This window comes from Perca flavescens, chromosome 8 (assembly GCF_004354835.1).
Source record: "Perca flavescens isolate YP-PL-M2 chromosome 8, PFLA_1.0, whole genome shotgun sequence".
Lineage (NCBI taxonomy): Eukaryota > Metazoa > Chordata > Actinopteri > Perciformes > Percidae > Perca > Perca flavescens.
The window spans coordinates 36,915,066-36,928,605 of record NC_041338.1 but is presented as its reverse complement, the minus strand read 5'-3'; the positions used below and the strand labels follow the sequence as shown (position 1 = coordinate 36,928,605).

At 40.6% G+C, this 13,540-nt stretch overlaps 2 protein-coding genes across 2 annotated transcripts; both read left to right on the top strand.

Moving 5' to 3' along the window:
- Positions 1–5,064: 5,064 nt before the first annotated feature.
- On the top strand, positions 5,065–6,351 carry LOC114560126 (E3 ubiquitin-protein ligase TRIM21-like). Its single transcript, XM_028585277.1, has one exon. The coding sequence runs from the start codon at positions 5,065–5,067 to the stop codon at positions 6,349–6,351; it is 1,287 nt and encodes a 428-aa protein (XP_028441078.1).
- A 3,294-nt stretch (positions 6,352–9,645) lies between these two features.
- LOC114560441 (E3 ubiquitin-protein ligase TRIM21-like) lies at positions 9,646–13,264 on the top strand. Its single transcript, XM_028585816.1, has 2 exons — positions 9,646–9,752; positions 11,110–13,264. The coding sequence occupies exon 2, from the start codon at positions 11,119–11,121 to the stop codon at positions 12,610–12,612; it is 1,494 nt and encodes a 497-aa protein (XP_028441617.1). The 5' UTR covers positions 9,646–9,752; positions 11,110–11,118; the 3' UTR covers positions 12,613–13,264.
- Positions 13,265–13,540: the final 276 nt, after the last annotated feature.

Sequence of the window (13,540 nt, the reverse complement as noted above, 5' to 3'; positions counted from 1 at the left end):
TGTCTCTGTAGTTGCTGTTGTTGGCAGATTAAAATATCAGAGTATCGGCTGTAAAGATTATTAATCATGTGGTGACAGCTTGTTTTATATTACACAATATATGTGAGTGATGAAAGAGAGGTGGACATTTTCAAACTGGACATGGACAACAGATGAAAATTAGCCTGCTGAGCTAACTCTGGCTCATTTACAGTTGCTTTGCTGTTGATTAATGAGCACTGTCCCTGTCAAATAAATAAAACACGCAGACAGCAGTGACACGGTATTTTGCTCAACTCTAAAATGATAACGGCTTAAGCTACTTTGCATTTAGGCGGTAGATTTAAACTACAGATCAAAAATAATTACATTTGAATATTGTTTGGACATGTTTGAGCAAGATCCTACATAGTTTAGGCTATGCAGTTCTGTTCAGGTTTGTTTACTACTGCATTGGATAAAATAAATACATTTATCAAAACCCTTTTGTAACATATTTTATTGATTGAGGCATGTAAAATGTAAACCAACTTTGTTATTTTAGGTTCTGGTAACAAGTTTCTTTATTTCAACTACATCAGTAAACAGCAAGGCACATAGGTCTAAGAGGTAAAAGTCAGGCAGTACACTGAAATGAACAAAAAAGAAGAAATGACATTGTTGTGTCTAACTTGGCTAGTCATCAATGTTTACAAAGCAAAAGAAAAAACTCACAATTCCTGCTCATCAGTCATCAGGGTGCCAAAAATAAAGAGCATTGTTAATAGCCTAAATGTCATGGCTCAGAAAATAGTAGGACCCAAATGCAGAGATAGCCAGGCAGAGGATGTAATCACCAACAAAACATTTACAAAAATAAATGGAGTCCTGGGGCCTATTTCACAAAAGTAGAATAAAGAAATCCAGGATAACTGAAAAAGCGCAGCTTGACTTAGTGTGATCCACTCATCGCGGCTTAATCGGTTGCACGTTTGCCGAGCCAGGATAAGAAGGTGAAGCTATGTCAAGCCAGGTGTAGATAGCTGGGATAAGTGCACGTTCACGGATTTCTTAAATAGACCACGGTATCGATCACAGATTTACTGATGCAGAAATGGAGAAGACGGGTGCAGCAGCAGCTTCTAATGGAAATTTACGAGGAGCTGAAACATATAATATATATTCTCTATAATATGCAAAAAGGGAAATACGGCTGTTATCAAACGGAAAAAAAAAGCCCGACAGACAATAGCGGACCGACTGAATACGTATGGATTTAAAAAAAATCTACTTAGTCACTCCACGTTTTAATTGCTTTAATATGCTTGTTTTATGTGTTGGTTTTATTGCTGTATATGTTTTTATGCGCTAAATGTGCTGGTTTTAGTGTAAAGTGTCTTTGAGTAGCCTGTAAAGCACTATATAAATAAAAAATATATATATATCTTGTTCCTGGGAAATTTATAAGGACTAGGCTTAATTTCAAAGCGTATTCAAAATGTGAGAATTTTTTTCACAACTATATGCACAAATCTCCATAAGCTATGTCTAATTCTAAATATCTTTCTACAATTATTGTTCATACAGAACAAGCATGACTGGACAAAAACTAGAAAAAAAGTGACTTCAATACACACTGTAAGCATATCTGTAAAACAATGTAGCCTGTTATTATTCAGCTCCAAGATGACGAGTGACAGCACCAAAATAAAATAATTAAGAAGCTTTGTGGCGTTCCAACACATTCTCACTCCCATTTGGTAAAAAAGGACATTTGATCAGGTGCCATTGTCGTCGTTATTGATGCAAAAAGTCTCCTTTAGAGTCCCCCTGCTTCCCCCCTGCCTCCCCCCGCCTCCCCGCGTTGCACGGGTGGGGGCACATTTCACGGGGACAGCAGCGGAGGAAAAGCCCATTTCCTCGTCCCACTTTTTACCATTACCATCTCAACAACTGCAGTAGTAGGATTTAAATCAAACTGGTGACAGCAATAGTAACAAGTAACGCATGTTAATAAAATGAACACATTCAGAAGACAACGGAATAACTGTTAAACACGTTTATTTTGGATCAGAGCATCAGCTGATTGAACACATCAGACTCCAGGATTAATCTTAGCCTGCCTGTTAGCCTGCTCTGGACCAGGCTAGCTGCAACGAATAAATCTCCATGGTTACTTGGCTGGGTTTAATTCAACCTGCTTTTGTGCAACCAAGTCAAAGCTAAATTCATCCAGGATAACCTGAATATCCCGGCTTAATCCCTTATCTTGGTTTTGTGCAATACCCCTCTGGATAAAGCAGGCAAAACTATACCAGTATGTAGTACAATAAAAAAGAGGAATCACAGGAACCAGGAACCAGGAACACTGAGACAAAAATCGGGTAGAGTCACACACAGAAATAACAACCTGACAACAGACAAGGAAACACAGAGACTAAATACAAGAGTTAATGAGCAAACAAGGGACAGGTGAGACTCGGGCTAGGAAACGTTCGAAGACATCAGGGCGGAGCAAACAATCAAACAATCACAAAGGCGGGAAAACCAAAAAATAGGAAGTAAGACAGGACAACACATAAGAGAACAGAGAGACTACAAAACAAAACAGGAAATGGAAAACCAACAGGAAACACAAAACCAACTAAACACAGAAACTTGACACCTGATGAGACGTGACACTAAACACAAAAGGCTAATAGGTAATACTGCTCTCCAGTCATCAGGTAGACAAAAGAAAATGCTTCTTCCAAGAAACAACGGAAGAAACTTAAACATGTTGATATGACTGGAATGTAGACAGGTCGTGAAATAGTCAAGTTATTTTGATTTATTGATTTGTGTACACGTCACGAATTTTGAACGTGTACAGGTCACGATTTTCGAATCTGGGGGACGCAACAACGAGGAAATAAGGCGCCACGCGCCGGCCACAACAACAGGACGGACCGCCACATGTGGGACGCGATCCCCGGGCGCACAACCAGTGTTGGGAAAGTTCACTTTCTACATGAACTAGTTCAAAGTTCAGTTCACAAATTTTAAAATGAACTAGTTCAGTTCATAGTTAAAATGTTGAACTAAGTTCATAGTTGTTTTTTTCCATATGTTGCTGCAAGCTATTATTTTTCAAAATTATTGCCACAGCCCATAAACAACCAGAGACAGCAATTATTTTATCAGTTTTAACACTGAAACTATGCGTCAGATTTCATCTTCATATCCAATCAGTTCAATGTGCCGTTTCAAGTTTGCTGTGGATGTGGCTGAAGTGCGAATTTTCTTTTTGAAAGCCGGCGGGCAAAGTTTGCACATAAATGTCAGATTTTTCCCATCCTCACCGACCTTGTCATAAAACTCGTTTAAATGATCATACGAAGCCTCCACGCTGCTTCGTCGCCTCCACGCTGCTTCGTCGCCTCCACGCTGCTTTCTGTTTTGAGGACCCATGCGGCGGTGAGACACTGGTGGCTGGTGTTGCCAGATTGGGTGTTTTTTCCGCTACATATTAAGGCCTGTTTACGGTGTGTTTTAGCCGTGGTTTTGGCCTGGAAGGCTCTATAGAAATCTGGCGCCCTATTGGACGAAGTTAAACTGAGAGAGCGTGGCGTTCACAGACACCAGAATGAAGGAGTTCACAGGAACGTTCATCAGGCAGTGATCCAGTACATTCAGTTCACTTTGCCCAAAATATGAACGAGTTCATGAACGTTCAATGAACGCGTTCAGGCACAACACTGCACACAACGGGGAAACGAAACGCCACACGCCAGCCACAACAACGGCAGGTTAGGAAAAGAAGAAAGGGGAAAGGAACTGTCACACGCGGGACGCCATCCCCGGTCTCCTGGGTGTAAGTCCTGTGTTGTTTGACCCGTCCACCCCCCCAACCAACCTCCCTGCGCGGACTTTCCCCTTATCAATACTACTCGCTACTGTCATCGTTCTGTGATCACGAAACAGAAATAGGCTTCCCATTGAAATACATTACTTTCAAATTCGTAATCACCACACAAACAAAACGACATTATCGTGTCCTGTCCACGACTCAATAGGTTCAATAACGTGACCATATCACCAACTGCCATGAGACCGGGCTTTGTCTGGGGGTAAGACTGTGACAGGATGCTTCTTCTGGTAGATAGTTGTAAGACACTGTTTCGCTAGGGTAAGTTGGTGCATGTAAAGGCCTTTTTATAGTTTTTTTAGTTGTGCATAGACGCAGACCCCTCTGCGTCTACGCTGGACCCTACGCCCGTAGCCTGACGTGCACCTCATGAAAAATGTAAAGTGAAAATGAAATGTTTCAATAAAGTAGGCTTACTTCTTCATTAGCATTACCAAATACAACCATATAAGATGTGTGTGTGTGTGTGTGTTTCAAAATATTAATCACAAAAGTGGCATATTTAAACTCTCCCATTCATGTAATTTGCAATGTTTACCTGATTTCCCTTTGTCTGACCCATCCATGGAGGTACTTTTTGGGTCTGTGCTGTTAGCCTATGAGGTGAAAAATTAATGTGAGAAATGTGCAATTATCAGCTAACTTGTGAGCCGAATCAGGGAATTGAACCAGCTCTGTTACAGCCGATTCCAGCTATCATTTAGCCAGTGAAGTACCTCATCAGTAATTGTGTAGGGTCGCTACCCCCGTGTAAGCAAGCCTGTTCCATGTCAATTTGCTTAAACCCTATTATGCTCACTCACTATGATCCTGATGATTGGGTGAAAGATTCTGTGACCGTCAAGAATTTTAAAGGAACTCCTGGGTTGATTAGTAAAAACTGGCAACACCTGGGCTCTGTAGGCTAGTAAACCTTTAAAAGCCTCTTGAGCTCAGTTGTGCCATCCCCATTTCTGACACATCATCGTAGCTTTTGGTTGCTGTTTTGGATAGTGTAGTTGCACCATACAACACTGTACATACATTCTTTCACTAATGCAGCCACTCACATTACTGAACATACTGATTAGTTTGTGTAAAACCTGTTTTGTGTATAGCTGGTTCGGGACATTGGCCTATAATAGTTTTTATGAAACAAATAATCAAGATATGAAATTACAAATTAGTTTTCTCACACATTTTGTTCTCAGATTGCCGATATGTCTGCTGTCAGCTGTCTGCTGACTGAAGATCAGTTTCTCTGCTCCATCTGTCTGGATGTGTTCACTGATCCAGTCACCATACCATGTGGACACAACTTCTGTAAAACCTGCATCACTAAACACTGGAATATTAATGTCCCGTGTCAGTGTCCCAACTGTAAAGAGGATTTTAACATGAAACCTAAGCTGCAGGTCAACACTTTCATCTCTGAGATGGCTGCTCAGTTCAGACAGTCGGCTCAACAGGAAGCCAGCAGCAGAAGCACTTTCTCAGGATTCGTTAAGAAGACCTGGATGTTCTTCCTGGTGTGTCTGATGTGTGTCTTCATGGCCTGGGTGGTGTCAGAACAAAAGAAACACGGTGTTGTTCTTCTGAAAGAAGAATATGAAGCAAAGAAGATCGAGCTGTCCAAGACACAGGCTGAAATTCTGCAGATGATCCAGAAGGAGATCAAACACTCAATGGAGCTCAGTAAGGAAGACACAAACAGACAGATGTTCACTCTGAAGGAGTCTTTCGAGAGAAGCCAGGCTGAGCTCATCGAGACGATCAAAGAGAAACATAAAACAACAGAGAAACTGGCTGAAGGCTTCAACAATGATATGAAACAGGAAATCTCTGAGCTGAAGAAGATAAGCACTGAGGTGGAGCAGTTCTACAAGGCTCAGCTGGAAAAACTCAGTGAACAGATCATGAAACTGCTCCCTGAGTCTGATCTGAAGAGGGTCCAGCAGCATGAAGTGGATGTGACTCTTGATCCTGATACAGCACATCCTAGACTCATCCTGTCTGAAGATGGAAAACAAGTACATGATAGTGATGTTACGAAGAATCTCCCAGACAATCCAGAAAGATATGAGACACATGTTTTTGTCTTGGCAAAGCAAAGTTTTTCTTCAGGAAGATTTTATTACGAGGTTCAGGTTAAAGGGAAGACTGCGTGGTTATTTGGAGTGGCCAGAGAGTCGATCAACAGGAAGGGACAAATCACAGTGAGCCCTCAGGATGGTTACTGGGCGATATGGTTGGGGAATGCCAATGAGAACAGAGCTCTCGATGACCCTGCAGTCCTCCTCTCTCTGAAGTCTCAGCCTCAGAAGGTGGGGGTGTTTGTGGATTATGAGGAGGGTCTGGTCTCCTTTTATGATGTTGATGCTGAAGCTCTTATCTACTCCTTTACTGACTGCTCCTTCACTGAGAAACTCTACCCATTCTTCAGTCCCTGTCTTAATGATGATGGTAAAAACTCTGCCCCTCTGATTATCTCTCCTGTCAGCCACTGAGTAGAACAACTATTTGATTTTCTAGATTCACTTTCATTTAATGTAATACATGTATATTTACTGTTGATGGTAGGTGTACATATACTCAGGCTTTAAACTCAGGGGAATGTGCAATGTATTAGTGTATACTGTGTTACTGGATGTTAACTGTAATTTGTTTGTACATGTATCCTGATTAGGGCTGGGTATTGCCAAAGATTTTGCGATTTGATTACATTTTTGATTCAATATCAATTCTATCAAATTTTAGTTATAATACCAATTTTGCTTGGATATGAAAGAAGGAAAAGAAGCAACCCTTAAATACATTGTGAGTTCATGGAAAACACAAGACTTTCACCTGGGAAAAGGGTGTTTGTGTCCCAGGAGTACTATTTAAGGGGACCAGTGTTTTAACACAAAGCACAATCTTTTTTTCTAATCTTACAGTGTTCATATAATGCTTTTTGGCTTTTCCTTTTCCTTTTATTGTGTTATGTATCTTTTTTGTGCATGTTATAGGTTTACAAAGTGAAAAAGCCCAAAGTCCACCCCAAATGGACTTACCATCTCCAACAGAAAACACTGTTCACAAACTGCTCCAAACAAAAAAAAATATTGTAGTCCAGCCTTTACTTCTGTGACAAACATGCGTCACTTTGTAACACACGTTATAATGCTCGCCTAGCTGCTAGCGTGGCACGCCCTCATACTCTGCTTCTGACTGGCTAGTAGTCCTTACCTAGGTACTGTCAGGGCACGCCCTCATACTCTGCTTCTGACTGGCTAGTAGTCCTTACCTAGTTACTGTCAGGGCACGCCCTCATACTCTGCTTCTGACTGGCTAGTAGTCCTTACCTAGGTACTGTCAGGGCACGCCCTCATACTCTGCTTCTGACTGGCTAAGGTCCTTACCTAGCTCAACACACAGGGTGAAAAGAGGAGCTGCAGCAATGTACAGTACAACATAGATATATATTTTTTGAAAATTAAACCATGTAAACTTATTCTGGTACAACCTCTTCATACAATTATGAACTTGAAATTGAGCATAATATGAGCGCTTTAAGACATTTTGAGGCTAAACTCAACTGTCAAGACTATGACCTTACAGTGCTCTGTACCCGGGTCAGATTTCTTTGAGTGTTGGAACCCCAGCAAAATGACTCGCTTCACTATCAGAATTTGATCCATTCGGTCCCATAACATTTGGAAAGTCCAGAACAGCCATACAATTCAATAACTTTTTCCCCATTCAAGTTAGTGGAGCGCTAAACTGGAAGTGTCGAGCTTGGAGGCCAACACAGTGAAGAAGCAGCGCCCGTCATACGAGTAATGTTTGGCTCCATGATGGCTTCATGCACCACTAAGCAACTCTCATAGGAATGAACAGGGCTCTGCCTGCACCACTGGATCCAGGTTGTATTATACATCCATGGTATTGATATCAGATTACTGAAACAAATACATATTTTTTAATTGCAGAATCACTGATTTTAACCCGGCCCTAATCCTGATATGTGGTGTTTAAATAGGCTGTGTGCTGTCACCTGTTTTAACGAATGTCCAAGACAATTTTCTTCAAAGGGAGACAGTAAAAGGCTTATCTTAAATTAACACATTCTCACGCTCACATTCTGATCAATGCATTGTTTTAATGTTTTTCACATTTGCTTCGTACTACAACACACAGATTTGAACAGCAGCAACAGATAGGACTTTAATATTTAATTGTTCAGCCTTTGTATTGAAGAACTTTATCCTTGCCACAATATGCACAATACAAATAACAAAAAAACACTTTGCCATTAACCCTTTTAGTCCTAGACGTTTTATTAGTTATCTACCTTAACCTTGTTAACTCTTCTTTGATCTACATCACTATCGAGACCACAATTCTGCACTAACTGTATATCGACCTTTACCACATTTCAGCATTTATATAGTATGTCAACTCATATTCACATTGACTCTCTAAAGATTTATACAGTCTGTCTATTCATGCATATTGGGTTATTCCTGATCTACATTACCACCTAGACCACTATTTGTATACTGTATATTGACTTTTCACTACATTCAGCATTTCAAATAGACTGTCTTTTCATACTTATCGTGTTATCACTGACCTACATCACTAACTAGACCACAACTTGCACTAACAGTATATTGACTCTTCTCTACATCTCAACAGTGTTATAGACTGCCTATTCATGTATATTGTGTTGTTATTACCTTATCACTTTCGCATATCCTCAAACTTACTTACAACTCACTTAGCGCCGGCTTTGTGATGCCTACTTAATCTGTACTTTATGTAGCCTATTGTATTCTGTTTTTCTTGTATTGTATTGTATGTGAAACTGTATGTTGTCTTCCATGCTTTTCTTTGCCAGGTCACCATTGCAAATGAGAACCTGTTCTCAACGGCCTACCTGGTTAAATAAACATTAAATAAAAATAATTTAAAAACGATTACCAAGAAAAAAAGAGTGATGTAAATCAAATATTTATTGTGTCCAAATCCAGGTACAAATTGCATTTATTAGAATTCCTGATGTGTCATATATGATATCTCCTCACAAAAGAGTGATGCAACTTATCAGTGACATGTGTAAGGTTTTTGGTGGAACTGACAGTAAATATGTCTCTTGTGGAAAAGGCTCATTTCATTTTACTTTTCCCAGCTCTGCAGGTGAACTGACTTTTGGTGAGTCCGTCCTCCACCGGATCTCTTCAGGTCATTTTAAACATGACAACAACATATGAGCTCAAAGAAGAGCCATTTAAAACACACAAGTCATGCTCAGCATATACAGTACAGCCCCAAATCCATCACAGACATTAGGGGCAGTAAACCTACTGTTACTTTTACTGTTTCTGTCTTTGTTTCTATGTAAAGGGCCTTTGAGTATATTTTAAAGCCCTGCACAAAATAAATGTATTAATTATAGATAATCATATTACAGATGTACTTAAATGTGTGGTGTGCTTAAACTAATGTGTAGATGTGCTATACTTAAACAGCTATTTTGTATACATTGGTCTTTGTTTCAGTATTTATTGTTTATTATTATTTTTAATGTTTTGTTTGTGTCATGGTATTTTTTAAAGTTGCAGTAACCCCCCCTTACAGAGCTCCATAGAAAAGAGGAGAGCTACAAAGTCACATTTCCTGAATGAAAGTAAAAGTATGTCAAGCCTCTGTTTCTCTCAAAAGAAACATGTTCAGAGGGTGGAACCTGAGAGGTGGAGCAACGGTGAAAGAGGAGAGCTGCAACGTCACATTTCCTAATAATGAAAGTAAAAGTTTGAGCAACAGCAGAGCTGCACACGATGCAAGTCTCTGTTTCTCTCAAAAGAAATGTTCAACTGAATCCAGGAGCTTTTTCTCAACAACAGCAGAATCTCTGCTAACACTGGTGAGTACACTGAGACAACATACACTCACTAAATACTTGCTCAAAGTTAAAACCACAATCCAGAACAAAGAAGTAGAGTAACAGCAGATAAAGTAGTCCTGCTAAAAGCTAACTAGCCTAGCGTAGCTTCCCTTTGAGTCGTCCAAATAGAGTCCAGTGTCTGATTTGATCTTTTATTGATAATAAAGACAGAACAACTCTTTCCTCTCAGCCTCCCTGTCTCTGTAGTCCCCGCTGTGTGCCTTTGTAAGACAGAACAGCTGATCATATTTACTGTGTTTCAACAACCGGTCTGAACTCAAAACCTGAGCTCTACTCAGACAGGAAGTTCCACTCAGGACAAATGTTTAACTGAGGTCCATCGGTGGCCGTGGGGGTTGTGGAGAGCAGTAGCTTCCATCTTTTCTTCTGCACATTTAAAAAAGGGACATCAACAAATCATTGTTTCAGTGCTTGTGCACATTCTGATATCTGTCTTTAATATAGAAAAATACTGACTACATATATAAATAAATATTAGTAAATCATAATAAATGTTCAATATTAAATTGGAAATAAAAATTGTGTGAAGACCCTCTCAACCATGTCTCCTGTTTCAACAGCCAATAGAGAAGTCAGCTGGACAAATCAGCTACAAACTATACAAATAAAATGATCCATAATCCATTTTATTTCTATGCTGCAAACTGTCAGTTGGTGGAAATGATGGAGTTTTAGACAGAGGCTATGGCGTCAGGATTATTTCATATCTCATACAACATGCTCACAAGCAAATTATATCATTTCACATGTACAGATATTACTACACCAATTCAACAACAGAGAGTTGTACAGGCAGCTGGGAGCATGAAATAAAAAAAAACATAGGGAGAGGGAAAGAATGCCGACTGCGCTTATAAAACTAAGAAGGATGTGTAGTCAACAGAAAGGGTAAAACCTTTTTGTTTATGCTGCCTTTGCCTGAACTTTCAATACCCTTTGTATTGTGCATTGATCACTTCATTTTGCACGGTTTCAGCATTTTTACTGGCTATAAATCTGCATCCTAAACAATCTGAAAACAACCAAAGAGCTGCCCAAAATAAAAATAATCAATTGTAAAACCAATCAATGAGGCTAAAAGACCCAAAACATATGTAAGAGAGAACAAAGTTTCTTGAAACAGCCTAACTAAGCCTTTAAGTTTATCTCATACGTACAAGATAATATCTCCTACTTAGAAGATAAACTTTAGGATATTTTCTCCTACGTGGGAGATTAACTTCAGTTTTGGCCAACAATGTCCACAATTTGTTTCCACCTTGCCTTTAGGGGCTTCCAAAGTAATGACATTTTTATTTTTTATTTACTTTTTTAGAGTGTCGATATGTCTGCTGTCAGCTGTCTGCTGACTGAAGGTCAGTTTCTCTGCTCCATCTGTCTGGATGTGTTCACTGATCCAGTCACCATACCATGTGGACACAACTTCTGTAAAACCTGCATCACTAAACACTGGGTTACTGATGTTCCCTATCAGTGTCCCAGCTGTAGAGAGGGTTTCAAAAGGAAACCTGAGCTGCAGGTCAATACTTTTATCTCAGAGATGGCTGCTCAGTTCAGACAGTCCGCTCAACAGGAAGCCAGCAGCAGCAGCTCAGAGCAACAATTGCCCGGACCAAAAGAAGTTCCCCGTGACGTCTACTCAGGATCCAACAGAAGGACCTGGATGTTCTTCTTGCTGTGTCTGATGGGTGTCTTCATGGCCTGGATGGTTTCGGACCAAAAGAAGCATCTTGTTGGTCCTCTGAAAGAAGAATATGAAGCAAAGAAAGCCGAGCTGTGGAAGACAGGGGCTGAAATTCTGCAGATGATACAGAAGAGACGACTGAAGATTCAGGAGATCAAACACTCGGTGGAGCTCAGTGATGAAGATGCTGACAGAGAGATAGCAGAAGGTGTTCAGGTCTTCACTGCTCTGAAGGAGTCTGTTGAGAGAAGCCTGGCCGAGCTCATCAAGACGATAAAAGAGAAGCAGAGAACGACAAAGCAACCAGCTGAAGGCTTCATCTCAGAGCTGGAACAGGAAATCTCTGATCTGCAGAAGAGAAGCACTGAGGTGGAGCAGCTCTTACAGTCTGAAGACCAGCAACACCTCCTCCAGAGCTTCACCTCCCTGAATGCTGTTCCACCCACCAAGGACTGGACAGAAGTCAACATCCGTCCACCTTCATATGAGGGGACTGTGAGGAGAGCTGTGACTCACCTAGAGGAGATGCTCTGTGAACAGATGAAGAAGAAACTGTTTCATGTCGAGCTGATGAGGGTCCAGCAGTCTGCAGTGGATGTGACTCTTGATCCTGATACAGCACATCCTAAACTCATCCTGTCTGATGATGGAAAACAAGTTAAACATGGTGATGTGTGGAAGAATCTCCCGGACAACCCAGAGAGATTTGATAATTGTGTTGTTGTCTTAGCAAAGCAGAGTTTGTCTTCAGGAAGATTTTATTATGAGGTTCAGGTTAAAGGGAAGACTGCGTGGACTTTAGGAGTGGCCAGAGAGTCGGTCAACAGGAAGGGAGAAATCACACTGACTCCTCAGAATGGTTACTGGACGATAGTGTTGAGGAATGACAATGAGTACACAGCTGCTGATGGCCCTGCAGTCCTTCTCTCTCTGAAGTCTCGGCCTCAGAAGGTGGGGGTGTTTGTGGATTATGAGGAGGGTCTGGTCTCCTTTTATGACGTTGATGCTGCAGCTCTTATCTACTCCTTTACTGGCTGCTCCTTCACTGAGAAACTCTACCCATACTTCAGTCCCGAACCTAACTATGGTGGTAAAAACTCTGCCCCTCTGATCATCTCTCCTGTCAGCCAATAAGTAGAACAAAAATGATATACATTATCAAAAAAAAATAATCTTTTAATGCCATACAAGTTTACATATAATTTCTTTAGATTCTGAGTAGAGAAAGAGATCCTAGTCCAATTCATCCAGAGGATAAAAAGGGGAGGCAAAAATACTGCAGGAGGTGAATTTAAGATTATATTATTATTATTATTATTATTATTATTATTATTATTAGATAAAATGGCAATTTCTCAGATTCACAACTCAGTGAAATGTGAACACACAGACATAAAACATGTACATGATTCATTGTGACTTTCTCTTCCTGTGGTCACTTTATCTCTGATGTTCATCGTGAATCCAGTAAATAAAAAAGGGACTGAAGAACATGCCTAAGCATGAAAAAAACATATCAAATGAATCCAGTGATAGTTGTCTGTACAACCATGGCTACACGGCAAACGAGCTTCTGGGAGATTATTCAGCACACTGTGATGGAGCAACAGGTTCTCACTCCGAACTCGTAAAATACGGAGGCTTGGGCAGTGGCTGTCAACATCCGATACGACGCAAAAAGCATCCTTCAGCGTGCATGTCGAATGCACCGGAGAGAGCAGCAGCTACACTGCACTTGAAGATGATGTAGAGAGACAACAGTAGAGAGTAGTATGAAAGCCCGAAAACCCACATAGGGAGGTTGGTTGGGGTGTTGGATGGGTCAAACAACACAGGACTTTCACCCAGGAGAACGGGGATCGTGTGCTGCGTGTCACCTTTCCTAAACCCATCTGTCCCGTTCTTCTTTTCTTGAAGCCAACCGGTCTTTTCCCACATCATGGAAACATACCTTTTTATAAGGCCACAACCTTTTCCTTAACTGCGATGGGAGTGTTGGATGGAGACAGCTTTCTCCATTTTCACACATGAGTTAAATTTCATACCGAGCTGATTAGAAAGT